Source organism: Aythya marila, assembly GCF_965140915.1.
Source record: "Aythya marila genome assembly, chromosome: 9".
NCBI classification, from domain to species: Eukaryota; Metazoa; Chordata; class Aves; order Anseriformes; family Anatidae; genus Aythya; species Aythya marila.
This window is the reverse complement of record NC_139050.1, coordinates 21,723,261-21,735,772: the sequence shown is the minus strand read 5'-3', so window position 1 is coordinate 21,735,772 and position 12,512 is coordinate 21,723,261. Positions and strand designations below refer to the sequence as shown.

The 12,512-nt window shown below is 47.4% G+C and overlaps 1 protein-coding gene across 1 annotated transcript in view; it reads left to right on the top strand.

The window, feature by feature from the left end:
* LRRIQ4 (leucine rich repeats and IQ motif containing 4) overlaps positions 1-12,038 on the top strand; it is a gene marked incomplete at both ends in the record, with an annotated part of 228,139 nt that extends 216,101 nt beyond the window's left edge. The window contains one exon of the mRNA XM_082767240.1: positions 12,003-12,038. Within this exon, the coding sequence (XP_082623366.1) occupies positions 12,003-12,038 (36 nt within the window). The remainder of the gene's footprint in view (positions 1-12,002) is intronic.
* Between the last annotated feature and the right edge of the window lie 474 nt (positions 12,039-12,512).

Genomic DNA, 12,512 nt, shown 5'->3' with positions numbered 1-12,512 from the left:
GTACAATGCTTAAACTTGATTACTTCGTGTTGTGCAACTATAATCACTTCTGAGCATTAATGTAGGCGAATTAGGAGCAGGATTAAAATTATTTTGGGGAGTGAAATGCGGTCCTTCTGATGAGGCATAAAATTAGCTGTGTCTCAGCAAAGGCCCGGCTGAACTGTTGTTTACAGGGGCTTCTTTCAGAGTTGTGACGTTGATGGATTGAGTCCAGATTTAATAATAAATAAATAAATAAATAAATAAAATAAAATAAAATAAAATAAAATAAAATATATTAATTATATGTTCAGAGCCTTTGTGTGGTGTTTTGCTTCTGTTGCTCACTACAAGATAGGGTTTCTTTTCCACTGCTACTTAATTTGTCACAGAGGCATGAAAGGCTACCTAACTTTTTTAGATAGGAACCTGTGTCCCTTGTTGAGAAAGGTGAAAAATACAGGATGTGAAAAATGACTTGAATAAAGCAGCTGATGTACAGGGACTCCAGGAGGAGAGCACACAAACCGTGTGCATGAGACGCGGGGTAATGGGAATGAAGTGGTCACGCCTAACCTCGAGGGAAATGCTAAAGCAGAGTAGGAACCTCCTCGCTTTTAATGCCCTGCTTCTGAGCATTGTACTTGTACGGATAAATGATCCAGGCTTTGCTTCAGAGAAGCTGTGCGTTGTCATTGCATTATCAGAAAACAAACACACACCGAAGTTGTAGGAAAGTGTCAAAGCCAGTAACCATCAGGAGAAAGATGCCTGATTTCATTCAAAATGACCTTCACATTAACTTTCACCAGATAGGGTATGACCAGAATAATGAATCGAGAGCTGAGTCACCACACACTTGTGCTCGGGTGCCTGAATCACCCCCTGAGTCATGTCTAATCCAGGGTGTTTCTGCAGGAATACCTGCAGCTCACAGCAGCGCAGGGCATTTGGCTGGGGCAGCTAAGAGGCCATGCCTTGGGCTGTGCTGCTGTCCCTGCTGACCCCAGAAACCTGCCTGTGGCCACAGGCAGCCCCATCCCGCTGTGCTATGGCACAAAACCACCCTATATCCACCCCTCGTCCCCCACACCAAGGGACAAGGTGTACTGATGCCCGTCCTAGTGACCTAGGTGCTGCTGGAGGACCACAGGGGCGTCCTTTTCCAAAAACTCAGCGAATGGTACATTTTATAGCCACGATTCTCAGCAAGTTCCCAGCTGAGCATGCTTCTGGCCGGCAGCAGCTCCATTAATTCCTGCTTTTGTGGTGGTGCCACAGCTCAGCGTGGGACGAGGGGGTGGAGGCTGGGAGGAACGCGTGCCAGCAGCATTAGTGCGCGCTGCTCGGCTGTTGTAGGGAACGGGTAGTTTTCACAATGGGGTCTGCAATTTTATACTGAAATTTAATGTCTGGAAAATGAACGGTTTGCGGTTTTAATCCAAGTATCTCTGAGCAGGTAAGGTTTGCATTGTAAATGTTGATAGGGCTGAGCCCTGAGGTAGTTCGTGCTTTAGGAACAACTGGAGGAGGCTCACGAGGTACAGCTCAGAGCCTGATCGGGGTCTCTTGGTGGGGGTGGCTGCCTCCACCACAGCCTTGTGGGCACACACAGGTCCTTCCTTCTGGTTAAATTCCTATCCAGAGCAGTGAGCAGACATTTCTTATGAGCCTGAGTGGGCCCATGGGCTGTAGGAGGGTGTCTGCTTGTTTTGTGGACTCTGCAGGTCAGAGTTACCAGACATCAGGCTTGGGTAATGCCTCCTGGAGCAACGTCAGAGCCCACTCAGAGGATTTACGGATAAGCCAAAGGTCTTAGGACAGTGAGGAAAGGAACAAGCAGTTCCTGGCATCTTCATCCCCCTCCAAACACACAGCTTATCGTATTTCTTTCAGGCCATGGAGAAATGTTTTATATTCAGGTGGACATTTGATCCTGTCAGCTGCCACCTTTTCATGTGAGTCATTTGCTTTGAGGTTTAGCCTGCAGCTCAGGCTGCAGTGAGGAACAGACACCCTGACTCTCAGGAGGCAAAGGGGCAAAGCCCCTGCCCTGGCAGGGAGCAGTGAGCAGCCCAGAGCCTGGCGTGAAGTCCCCCCTCATCACAGCTCATGGTTGCACCTACACCTGCTCCAAATCAGCATGATTCTCAGATGAGAAAAGGGTGTTGGCTGCGGTTATAGCTTTGTTTTATGGATGTTGTCTTGCCTTCCAGTTCTTTGTTGGTGTTTCTTTTTTTTTTAATCAAGAGATAACCAGCTAATTCAAAGGGTGAGGAAACCTGCCAGACATAGCACGGTTGGTTTGCTTTCCTTCTGTGTAATCACTTCTCTACTCCTTTTTCATTAAAATGTATTTCCATTTCATCTTCCTAAAAACAAATGCATCTCTTTAAAGACATGCCAAGAAAATGAAAAGATCACTGCAGGGCCATGGCGATGTCAGACACGGGCTCCACTGGCTATTTACACTGGGACCCTGGGGCAGCACTGTCCAGGGACCAAGCTGGGCTTCCAGGGGCTGGCATGCTTTTGGTGGCACCTCACCAGCCCTATCTGTCTCCTGTGTGCCCAGGTTTTAATTGCTGTTCCACATCACACCTAGTTGGCCATGGTGTTTAATGCCAGATAATGGAGGTTTGCTCATTGCTAGCTTTAGAAAAAGGTTTGCAGCTATAAAGTCTGGCAAAGAAGCTTGCAATGTGGCTCCGTGTGGTCGGTTTTCATGGATCAAGTTTCATCTCAGAGGGGTGGGCTGCTCTGCTAGGCTGCTCCATGGGAAACTGCTATGAGCTCAGAGAAAAGGGTCAGCACAGCCATATCTGCATCTAAATGCTCTTTTGTTTTATCTGCCATGGGTCTGTGTGGTGGTGGATCGCCAGATGTTGGAGAATAAATGCTAAAACTGCTGCTGGAACACTGCATCTCACAACAGGGATGAAGAAGTTGCCTGGTATGTAGTAAGACTGAATGTGTATGTAGCAGACAAGAAGTGGTGCAATCAAGCACACGGTTAACAACAACATTGGATTTAATATTCCCAATATTTCCAAACAAGAACACTTCCCCCAGCAGCCACTCAATCTGAGCATTAATTAGAAAGAAAGATTCTAAAACGCACCAAGGACGTGTTTAATTGCAGAAGGGCTTTCCCACTTTGGCTGAGGTGCCAACCAGTGCCCGGCTGCGGTCACCTGGGAATCCTCCCCTGGGTGTCATGCTGAGGGGGACGCCGGGGGGTAAGGCTCTTACCCAGTGCATTATGTCTTCTCTTGAAAGCTGCCTCTCTAGAAAATAAACCGGGCCATTCACGCCAGCCCTCTGGCACCATCTCTGGATGCAAATCCCAGCTTGCCCAGCTTGCCTTTCTCTGCGCTGCGTGCTCCGAACTGGGAGGCGTTTTGTGCGCGAGGCCTGCGGCCACAGACAAGCCCCCACTTTGTGCTAGGCAAACACTGACAGCTTTATTCCTTGTTTGCTCGCTCTCAGAGACCCTCAGCATCCTGGTTTGAATCGGGTATTGTGGCTCCTTGCTGGCAGAAATGTAAATAAGAGAGAAATTTCATGTATTTTAATTACCTGAAGGCGGCTGTTTTAATCTGGTGGATCCTCTTATGTGGTAAAAGTGAGGTTGCTATAGAAACTGTGTCTACAGGAGAGGTACCGCCAGCCTGCCTGCAAGCAGCCAGGGAAGGGGGGCAGCGAAGGGACTTTTGGGCCACCTGGCACAGGCCTGGGTTCCCAGTGGGAGTTTAGCCCACGTTGTGTTGCTCTGTGTGTGCTGTGTGATGATTTAACCACGAGCATCCCCTGAAGTGCACGTAAATGTTTCTTCCCTACACTCACCCAAATGCAGCCCGCCAGCAGAAGCAGCATGTTTATATGCCCTGACTCTCTCACCAGTATTTATTAAGGTATTTATTAAGGGCAGTGTTGATTTTTAAGGTTTTTACTAAGGGCAGTGCTGCATCCCCGCTGGCAGGTTCCCAGCAGGACGGGCTTCCCCTGCCCTTCCCGTGGCTCTGCGCTCCCATCCCAGGGCTGTGTCGAGGAAGAGTTGATTCATTTACTAAGGGGAAGTGCTGATAAGAGCCATGTGATAACTGGCAATAAAGCAATAACGACAATATGTTTCAATATATCAGCAAATTTTCCATTATATAAACCTTCTCCCCTTTTCCGTTCTGTAGATTAAAAGGAACTGGCTATAAGGATATTTCTCATTTTAGTTAAGCACATAACATTTGGCAGATGTCTGTTGTGTTCTAGGATGGACTTGTTTTGCAAGGGTCTGGCTACCCTTGGAGGCACTGCTCATGCCCTGTGTGTTGGTCCAGACCACTATTGACAAAGAATCCTCTGTTATAAGTCTGGAAATGATCCTGAGCAGTTCTAAAGTCTGGGAAGCAAAAGAAGGGAAAAAGATGAAATCTTGAGTTCATTAAATGTTTCTAAATTCATTACATTCATTAAATTCATTGCATGTTAAACAGAATACATTGTTTGCCAAAAAAAACTGCATAGTGATCACTGAAAAACAAGTGCATTTTGATTCATAGGCTGAGAAACTACAGCTGTTTACTCCGTGTGCTCTTCATCCACATATTGACAAGCAGCAAGAGGTAACCTATCTCTGTCTTGTCACATGGCAAACGTATGATTTCCATGAACAATATTTCCATGAGGAATTGTAAATTTTTGCCAACCAAACATTTTGTGTGTAAAGAAAATCCCTGCAGGGTAACCATAAGACATGTATGCTGCATAAATACATTTGTTTTACAAATGATTATTTCAGCCAACACCATCAATGTGCTGACATAACTAGAATGTAATAATTCCCTTTAATATAGGGCAAGGCTTGTTGTAATTGAAAATAAATGCTTGATGTTGTCCAACAAGCTTGACTGCCATAAAGGGGACATTCAGCAAGAAACTCCAACATCCAAAGCAACATTGGAAGATGTTTTGGAGCCAATATGGAGTTCCCTGTGGGGCCACCGTGTGTACCAGCCCTTATCCCAGCATAAGATTTCAGTGGTTTTACAGATTTCATCCAGACTCATCCATTAGATGATCATACCGTAGCAAAATGAGTCTTAAAGAATTCTAATCCAGTTCATGGAAAATAATTTTTCTGTCCCAGCTACCTCAGTTTGAACCTGCCTCACTGCAAACAGCGTTAGGGACAATTAAACACCATCCACGCTGCGCAGGTAATTCCCAAGTGCCCTTGTCTGAGACGGTGATTTAGGGAGAGGGGTAGCAGGGGAGTGCCAGCACACGGGGAGTATCTGATTCCTGGGCACAGAAATATTGCAAACCACGTCTGGGTACTGCACTATTAGGTTAAATTAAAGTCCTGTTCGTGACATAGCTCCTGCCCAGCTAGATATGAATCATTAGCCTAAAAAACAATTTCCTAATTATCTTTCCATTGCAGGATAATGCAATGAATTTTGTAAAGCTGTAATTTTATCCTGGTTGATCTCCATGTCCTCTCTTTTCTCCAGGGACGTGCTCTGCCCTCCTCTGAGGTTGTCTGTGACGTGGTCTTTGGCAGCAGGAGGGTGGTGGTGAGCGCATGGTGGTGAATTAAGGGAGCTGCTCTCCCCGCCTCACGGGGAGGTCTCACCAGGAATCTGTGAGCCTGTCCGGGTGTTTGATGTCCTCTAGCGAAGCAAATAGTCTCTCTTAATGGTTGAATTGATCTTTGTGGCAGATAATAGGACTGCTTTGCTAACTGACCTGCTGTATTGTACCATACAGAGTTTTAGGCGGTTTGTATTAAAGAGGTAAAACAAAAAACAAAGGATCAAGTTATGAGGAGGTTCTGTGATTGTGCCTGCAAAAGTGCTTGTGTTCATAGACATTTATTTCAGTACTTGTAGATTTTTTTTATTTTTTTTTAATGGAATTTATAAATAAAGCTAAAGCACGAAAGTGTTAAAGCAGGAAACTCTGGCACTCCTCACCCTCCAAAAGCAAAGATATTCACAGGCACAGGGCTAAATGGATCATGTTCAGAAACACGTCCTCTGCTCAGAAAAAGAGAGAAATAGCCCAAACTGATGTCCTTCATGTGGTGATGGGAAGCAAGAGACATGCCATCACCCTCGCCTCCCCGTGTTGCCTGGCCTCAGCACCCATATCCAGGTCTCCACTGCCAGGTCCCCAAGGCTGGGAGCCTCCCGATGGCTCTGCCACTTCGTCCTGGGAGGAAAATCCACGGCGTGCACAGGAGGGGAAGCATGGGAGAGTCCCCAGCTCCACTTAGTGGGCAAAGCACAAACAACACAGCCCTGCAACAACAGCTGAAGATAGCTGAGCAGCACATTTACAGTGCTCAGCTGAGCCTCGCGTAGGACAAGGCTTGCTTTTGCTCCAGAAGTTGAGTAATGCCACAGGTTACACTGCACACACCTCTCCTGAATCATTTGCTTCAGTATCTCGTGCTCCAGCTTCTGGCATTTCATCAAAATTGGTCTTCTGGGGACATGGCTTAATTAAAAGCCTCCCCCAGCCTGGCTGCAGCTCACCCTGAAATGCCCTTCTAGTACCAGGGCTTCGGCCCCCACAAAACGTGAGAGCATCAGATGCTGTTTTTTTCTTTATTCATCTTTAAGAAACAAAGTTACGGTGGAACCAGAAAAAATGGAAGTGCCTCCATTCAGAGAGGCTGCAAAGAGCAGATAGTGCTTGGTGTTTTGGGTGGCTCTCTATTTGGGATATCCAATTATTATATATGTGGATTACCCAATTATCCAATATATGTACTTATATTGCATTCCCTCCTGTGAAATCCAGCCTAGAGAACCAGGTTTGCTCCCCAAGCCGCTAGTGTTTCCAACAGTGGCTGGATTTTTTTTCCACCCTTCCCACAGCCCCACTGCGGCTCCCCCCTGCTGAAATCACCCTGTGAAGCTGCTGAGCACCGAGGTAGCTGCACAGCAGATGTTGGCTCCTTGCTATAATTTTTGGCAGTTAATTAGCAGCTCCGTTACTCGCATCAAAAAATGGAAAGCTTTAATTAAACTCGCAAAGGGACTGTGAAGAACCAGCCAGCAAGTAGCCCCTCGGAGCTGGGGCGCGTGGGCTGCCAGCAGAGCACCAGCACCGCAGCGCTCAGAAAACAAGTTTATTAGAGAAAAAAACAACAGGGGGGGCAGAGCTGATGCTGACCTCATCCAGGTGTCTGTAGCTGAGTGAGCTGTTTGCACTCAGAAGTGATTTTTTTTTTAATTTTCTTTAATTTGGTACACCAACCTGGCTCCAAACAGGGTTTGTGTGTCTCTGCTCTGTACTCCCTGTCAGTGAGTGTCTGCTCCTTGCTTCATTTTTTTACAAGGAATGTATCTCTCCATCCTCTCCAGTGAACTTTACTCCTTTCATTCCCTCTCAGGATATTGGCAGCATTCAGGTTTCCTTTCTCATTTCATGCCTGACCCCTTTGTGACTGCTTGAAGCTCCTGCGGGACTCTGCAAAGCGGAGTCTGTGGTGACAATGTCCCTGCAGCCCATGTTAAAAGCTCCCTTTTGGCAAAGCGAGCTCCGTTTGCATGGTGAGGATCTAAAATGCCTTTCCTTTTTGGTACAGACAAGTTGGTTTGAGCTCAAAATGGAAATGCAGAGCACGAGGAGGAACATATTTGTAATTCTGCGAAGGCAGCAGGCTGAAGGCAGAAATGAAACCCATGAGTCCCGCGCCGTGATGGGCCCTGTTAAATTGCAGGCACCAGAGGGTGGTCGTGGGATAGATACAGGAGGCCCTTAGCAGAGGTTTTAGTCCTAGCTGTGTGCTGGTGCCGATGTCTGTTGTAGAAAGGTTTTGTTCTGAGACTGAAAAAGACGTGTTGCACTGGGAATCCAGACTAGCACGCTGCCTTATAGATTGCATTTAAAACATTTTATTGCTGCACTGTGTGATATAATTAGCTAATGTATTTAACATATTCAGACAACTCAGTTCTGATATTTTCAGCCTGTCTAAGACAGTTTTTCTTACCTTACAGCTCCAGGCAATCCTGTGGCCTTAAGCCCGATGAGCCATTTCAAGCCCAAGGCTGGGGCAAAGCCCCATATTTTGTGCACAGGCTGGCTCTGGGGGGCACGGGGCCTGGCTCTGGGCTCTTCTCATGTCAGAAGAAATGCTGTGCTGCTGAAATACCCCACATGCACCATGAGGCAGGCAGGGGGGACATGCACACTGCATGGCAGATGCTCCTCATGCACCTCCAGCATCCCGTCTCCCTCTCCAGCCAGGAGAAACCTGCCTGTGGCACTGGGGGAAGATGTGGGCTTTCTCTTGTGCTGCCCGGGTAGCTGGTTCAGCCTCCAAAATCCATTTACATGCTGTGCATCTGCCCGAGCTGTGCTCGGGAGGGAGGTTGTTGCATTAAGCCGCAGATCTCAGAGATTGCAGTGATATTTTACACGGAGAGATGTGATGTCCCGAGGTGCCCCGGCTGGCAGGGACCGACAGCCACCACACGTATTTGTCTCCTGCCTCAGTTATCTCTAGGCTGAGCCCTCACAGCCATGCATTGCCAACACACCTCAACATTTTGGAAGGCAGAACAAAGCTGGGGAGCGGCCGGGAGCAACCCCAGAACCAGAATGATTTTTTTTTTCCTCTCCCCAAAGGTGGTAACCTATTTTGGATCAGTCGTTAAGAGGATTATAATTCTGCTGGCTGAAATAACCACAGACTGCATTCACTCACCAAGTGCCGGCAGCTTTCTGCCCACACTTTGGTCTCTGGCTCTGGGGGGAACAGAAGCAGAGGCTGCCCTGTGGCTCTCGGCAGTCAGGTCACTACTTAAGGCTGTGATGCTCCACAGGGTTTTTTATATTCTGCATGAAAAATAGTAATTAAAAAAAAAAAAAGAAAGAAAAGAATATATTATTTAACAAATAAGAGGGTGATAAGGGGGTGATGGCTTTATTTCAATTATTTTCCTCTGTTTTGTTCCCTCTGGATGCCAACTGCACCTCAGTATTGATGGGGGGGGGGGGGGGGGGGTACTGATTTTGGTGCCACTAAAGGAAAATCTGTGACTCTAACCATGCAGATCATGCAATTCTGGGCTACATGGGGGCTCCCAGCAGTTATTTTATCAGCCACAAGCCACTGCTACATTAAAGAATTGGGTTTTGTGTAGCCTGGCATGGGTTCCCATGTGGTACTGAGGCAGCCAGACCTGGAGCAGGTCCTTAATTCAAGTTTCTCTTGAAATAAGGGGAGGGAGCTGAGGCTGGCAGTGCTCAGTCCCCTCTCACAGGACTGCGTTCCCACCTGCAGAGCGGTGTGTGAAGAGCAGTGTGTGAAGACATACTCAGACAGTGACATGTGAAGCCAGAAGGATCTGGCAGGATGCTGCAAGCCATGAGAAGAGGCTTGTCATGAGGTGGTGATGAGGAAGGTGAAAGAGAGATTGATGCAGGAGCTGCAAGGTTGCTCTGTCATGAGAAGACCTGAGATGTCTGAGACCTCTGAACACCAGGCTGCAGTCTGAGCAGCTCTGTGCAGTTAATGACCTGACCAGGAGCACCATGTCTGAATAAATGTGTGTAATTAGAGACATCTCCTATTTTTCTTCTGTTTTGGTTGACAGTCTCTTCTCACACAGTTCTCCAGCATATTTTGCATGAGCACATTAATTAATGCCTGCAGTAGCATGGAGAAATACAGGAGCCCATGTGGTGGTCTGTACTGCAGAGCTTTCCCTGAGGTGGAAGTCCTGCTGCAGGCACTGCATGCACTGCACATCCAGCACCTTGGGCTGGGTGGGGAGGTGAGATTGGGCAAGTATTTATGGCACTCTTTGGCCCCTATCAGGATGCGGTGTGTGGCTTTCCTCTGTCTCCCCTGTGTGCCTGCCTCCAGCCACCGGGTGCAGCCCCTGGGCCATGGCCCTGCTGTGAGCCAGCTTCAAGCTGAAACCATGACAGAAACCATGTGAGGATTTTGTGTCTAGATCTAGCCCTCGGCACAGACCAAGCTGCAAAGTTGTTCATCAGCAGCAGCTGCGCAAGAAAAATTGAAACTCTCCTTCTCCTGGCATTTATCCACAGTATCTATCTGCAGCCCCTGAGCACAGATATCAGCCCTTTAGCTAAATGCTCAGGAATCTCTCCATGATATCACCGTGCTTGGCTCCTCTCTCGCAGTGCTGTCCTTGGAGCCTCAGCCCAGTAAGCCCCGCAGGAAAGCCCGGCCCCCGCAGCATCGCATCAAAGGGTCAGGGACAGGGCCCACAACCAGCAGCTCCCGCAGACCCGAGCCTCCTCCCAACAGCAGATTTCCCTGCAAAACAGAGGTGCTGTGTCTGTTATCTCGGGCTGGAATAGCCTCTCCCAGGCACTCCAGCTTTGTCCAAAATGGACTAGACTAATTGGAGGCAAGAATTTATGTTTTTATGGAGCCTTTCTCTAATGGTGTGAGCCTTCTTCTCATTTCCATCCTAAATTATTTATGGCCAGCTCATTCCCATTAGTTCTTCCTAGCTTAATTATTTTCTTTTCCTGCTGTTATTCCTTATATACTAATAAACAGCAGCAACATCTTTTCTCAGCCTTCTACTCTTTGAGCTAAATATACACGAAGACCTGATCTGGACCCTGATCCCAGGTTCTCCCCCCTCCATGGGTGAAACACCATTACATGGTGGCAAAGAGAGAAGCCTAAATAAATAAACTGCTTTCTAAATGTGGGTTTATGTGTGTATATCCACGGCAAGCCATTAGTTAACCCACTTAATTATCTGTGTAACTGCTGCAAAGAAGAACCCTCTGCATTGCTGACATAAGCCTGGCATTCAGAGGTTAAAGAGGTCTTCCAGGTTGTATTTCTGCTTCATCCTCACTGATTACATTAATTTACACTAAGCTGTAATGCAGAAAATTGAGTGATTTTTGTGAGAGCCTCTCACAGACAGCATTTCCATGTGAATAGTTTAGGGTTTTCCTTATTATCTCCATCACCAGCCCCCTCACTCAACCTTTGCTGTGTCCTGAGGTCTGCCTTCAGCGTGCTGCAAAATGCAGTGCCTGCACGTCTCTCCCTGAGACTCAGAGCAGAGTTTTGTTGGCATCAGCAGCACGGCAGTGCTTAGGAACCGTCTCATGAAATTTCATCCAGTTTTGGATTCTCCTGCTCTCTCCCCAGATTTATCACTTCAAATTTGGAGCTATAAATGGATCATTTCAGAGAAGAAAATGCAACTGAAACCCTAGGAAAGCACATTTGGCATCTGTTCCATGATTCCATCCATCCCCAACATGCTAGGTCCATGCAACATCACAGGATCACAGCATTGTGGGATCATTTATGTCAGAGAAGACCTCTGAGACCATCGAGTCCAAGCGTTAACCTAGCACAGCCTCTGCTTTCCTCTGAGGCACCAAGACAACAGCCTCATTTTCTGCAGCACCCAGCAGCACCCACTGAGTGCTTCTGAGAGCTGTTTTATTTTGTTCTGAAAATCTGATGGGATGCTGGAAAAACCTGGCTACGAATGGCTGTGAAAAATCACGCCAGGCTGCCGTATTTGCTTTCTGAAAGCCCCAGTTGACTGGAAACTAACTGCAACCCTAGCAGAAGGATTAATTCAACTATTTTCTTAAGGAAAGATAATTACTATGAGTCTCTCCAAGCTTACACAGAGTCAGCAGTAAGGCCTTCCCCCACGCTGTCAGCTGTGACTGCAGATCTGGCTGCGATGCTGTAAAAATCCATCATTCCCCTCCGGCGGGGCCGGCCAGCGGGAGGAGGCACCACCAGCCTGGCACCTGCAGGCACAAAGCTGCTGCCCAAACCTCCCCTTCGCTGCCTACGGGCGGCTGCAGCATCTGCCATGGCTGCTGGCTGTGAATGTGTATGAGGGAGATGGGTTTTGTTTAAAAGATGCCGGTCCTGTCTTACTGGAGGTGCACAGACCGGCAGGATGCACAAAGGTGAGTTGTGGTGGGACCCCAGGCTCAGCCCTGATGGTGGTGAAAAGGGAAAGGGAAAGGGAAAGGGAAAGGGAAAGGGAAAGGGAAAGGGAAAGGGAAAGGAAAAGGAAAAGGAAAAGGAAAAGGAAAAGGAAAAGGAAAAGGAAAAGGAAAAGGAAAAGGAAAAGGAAAAGGAAAAGGAAAAGGAAAAGGAAAAGGAAAAGGAAGCCTCTCTGAAGGGCAGTTCAAGAGAGAGGGGAGGCAGCAGAGCTGGAGCTGAGCAGCACTGCGATGCCCATGGCCTGCTCCAGCACGGGTGGGATGGATTCTCAGCAGGGACTGACTTTCTTGAGTTGTGTTCACACTTTAAGAGATTTCTCACAGGAAAATGTCAGGTTAAAAAAAAAAAAAAAAAAGGTGTTTTTATTGTTTTCTGCTGTCACCTTTTCCTTAAGGATCCCTCTTTCCTCACGGTAAGCTCTCCAACCAGGGATTTATTTACCATTTTCAAAAGATTGGCATGAAGGTACCATGCCAGCAGAAATAAATACCCATAATGATATGAATATTCATCTTATGTTGGTATCTTCCTTTTG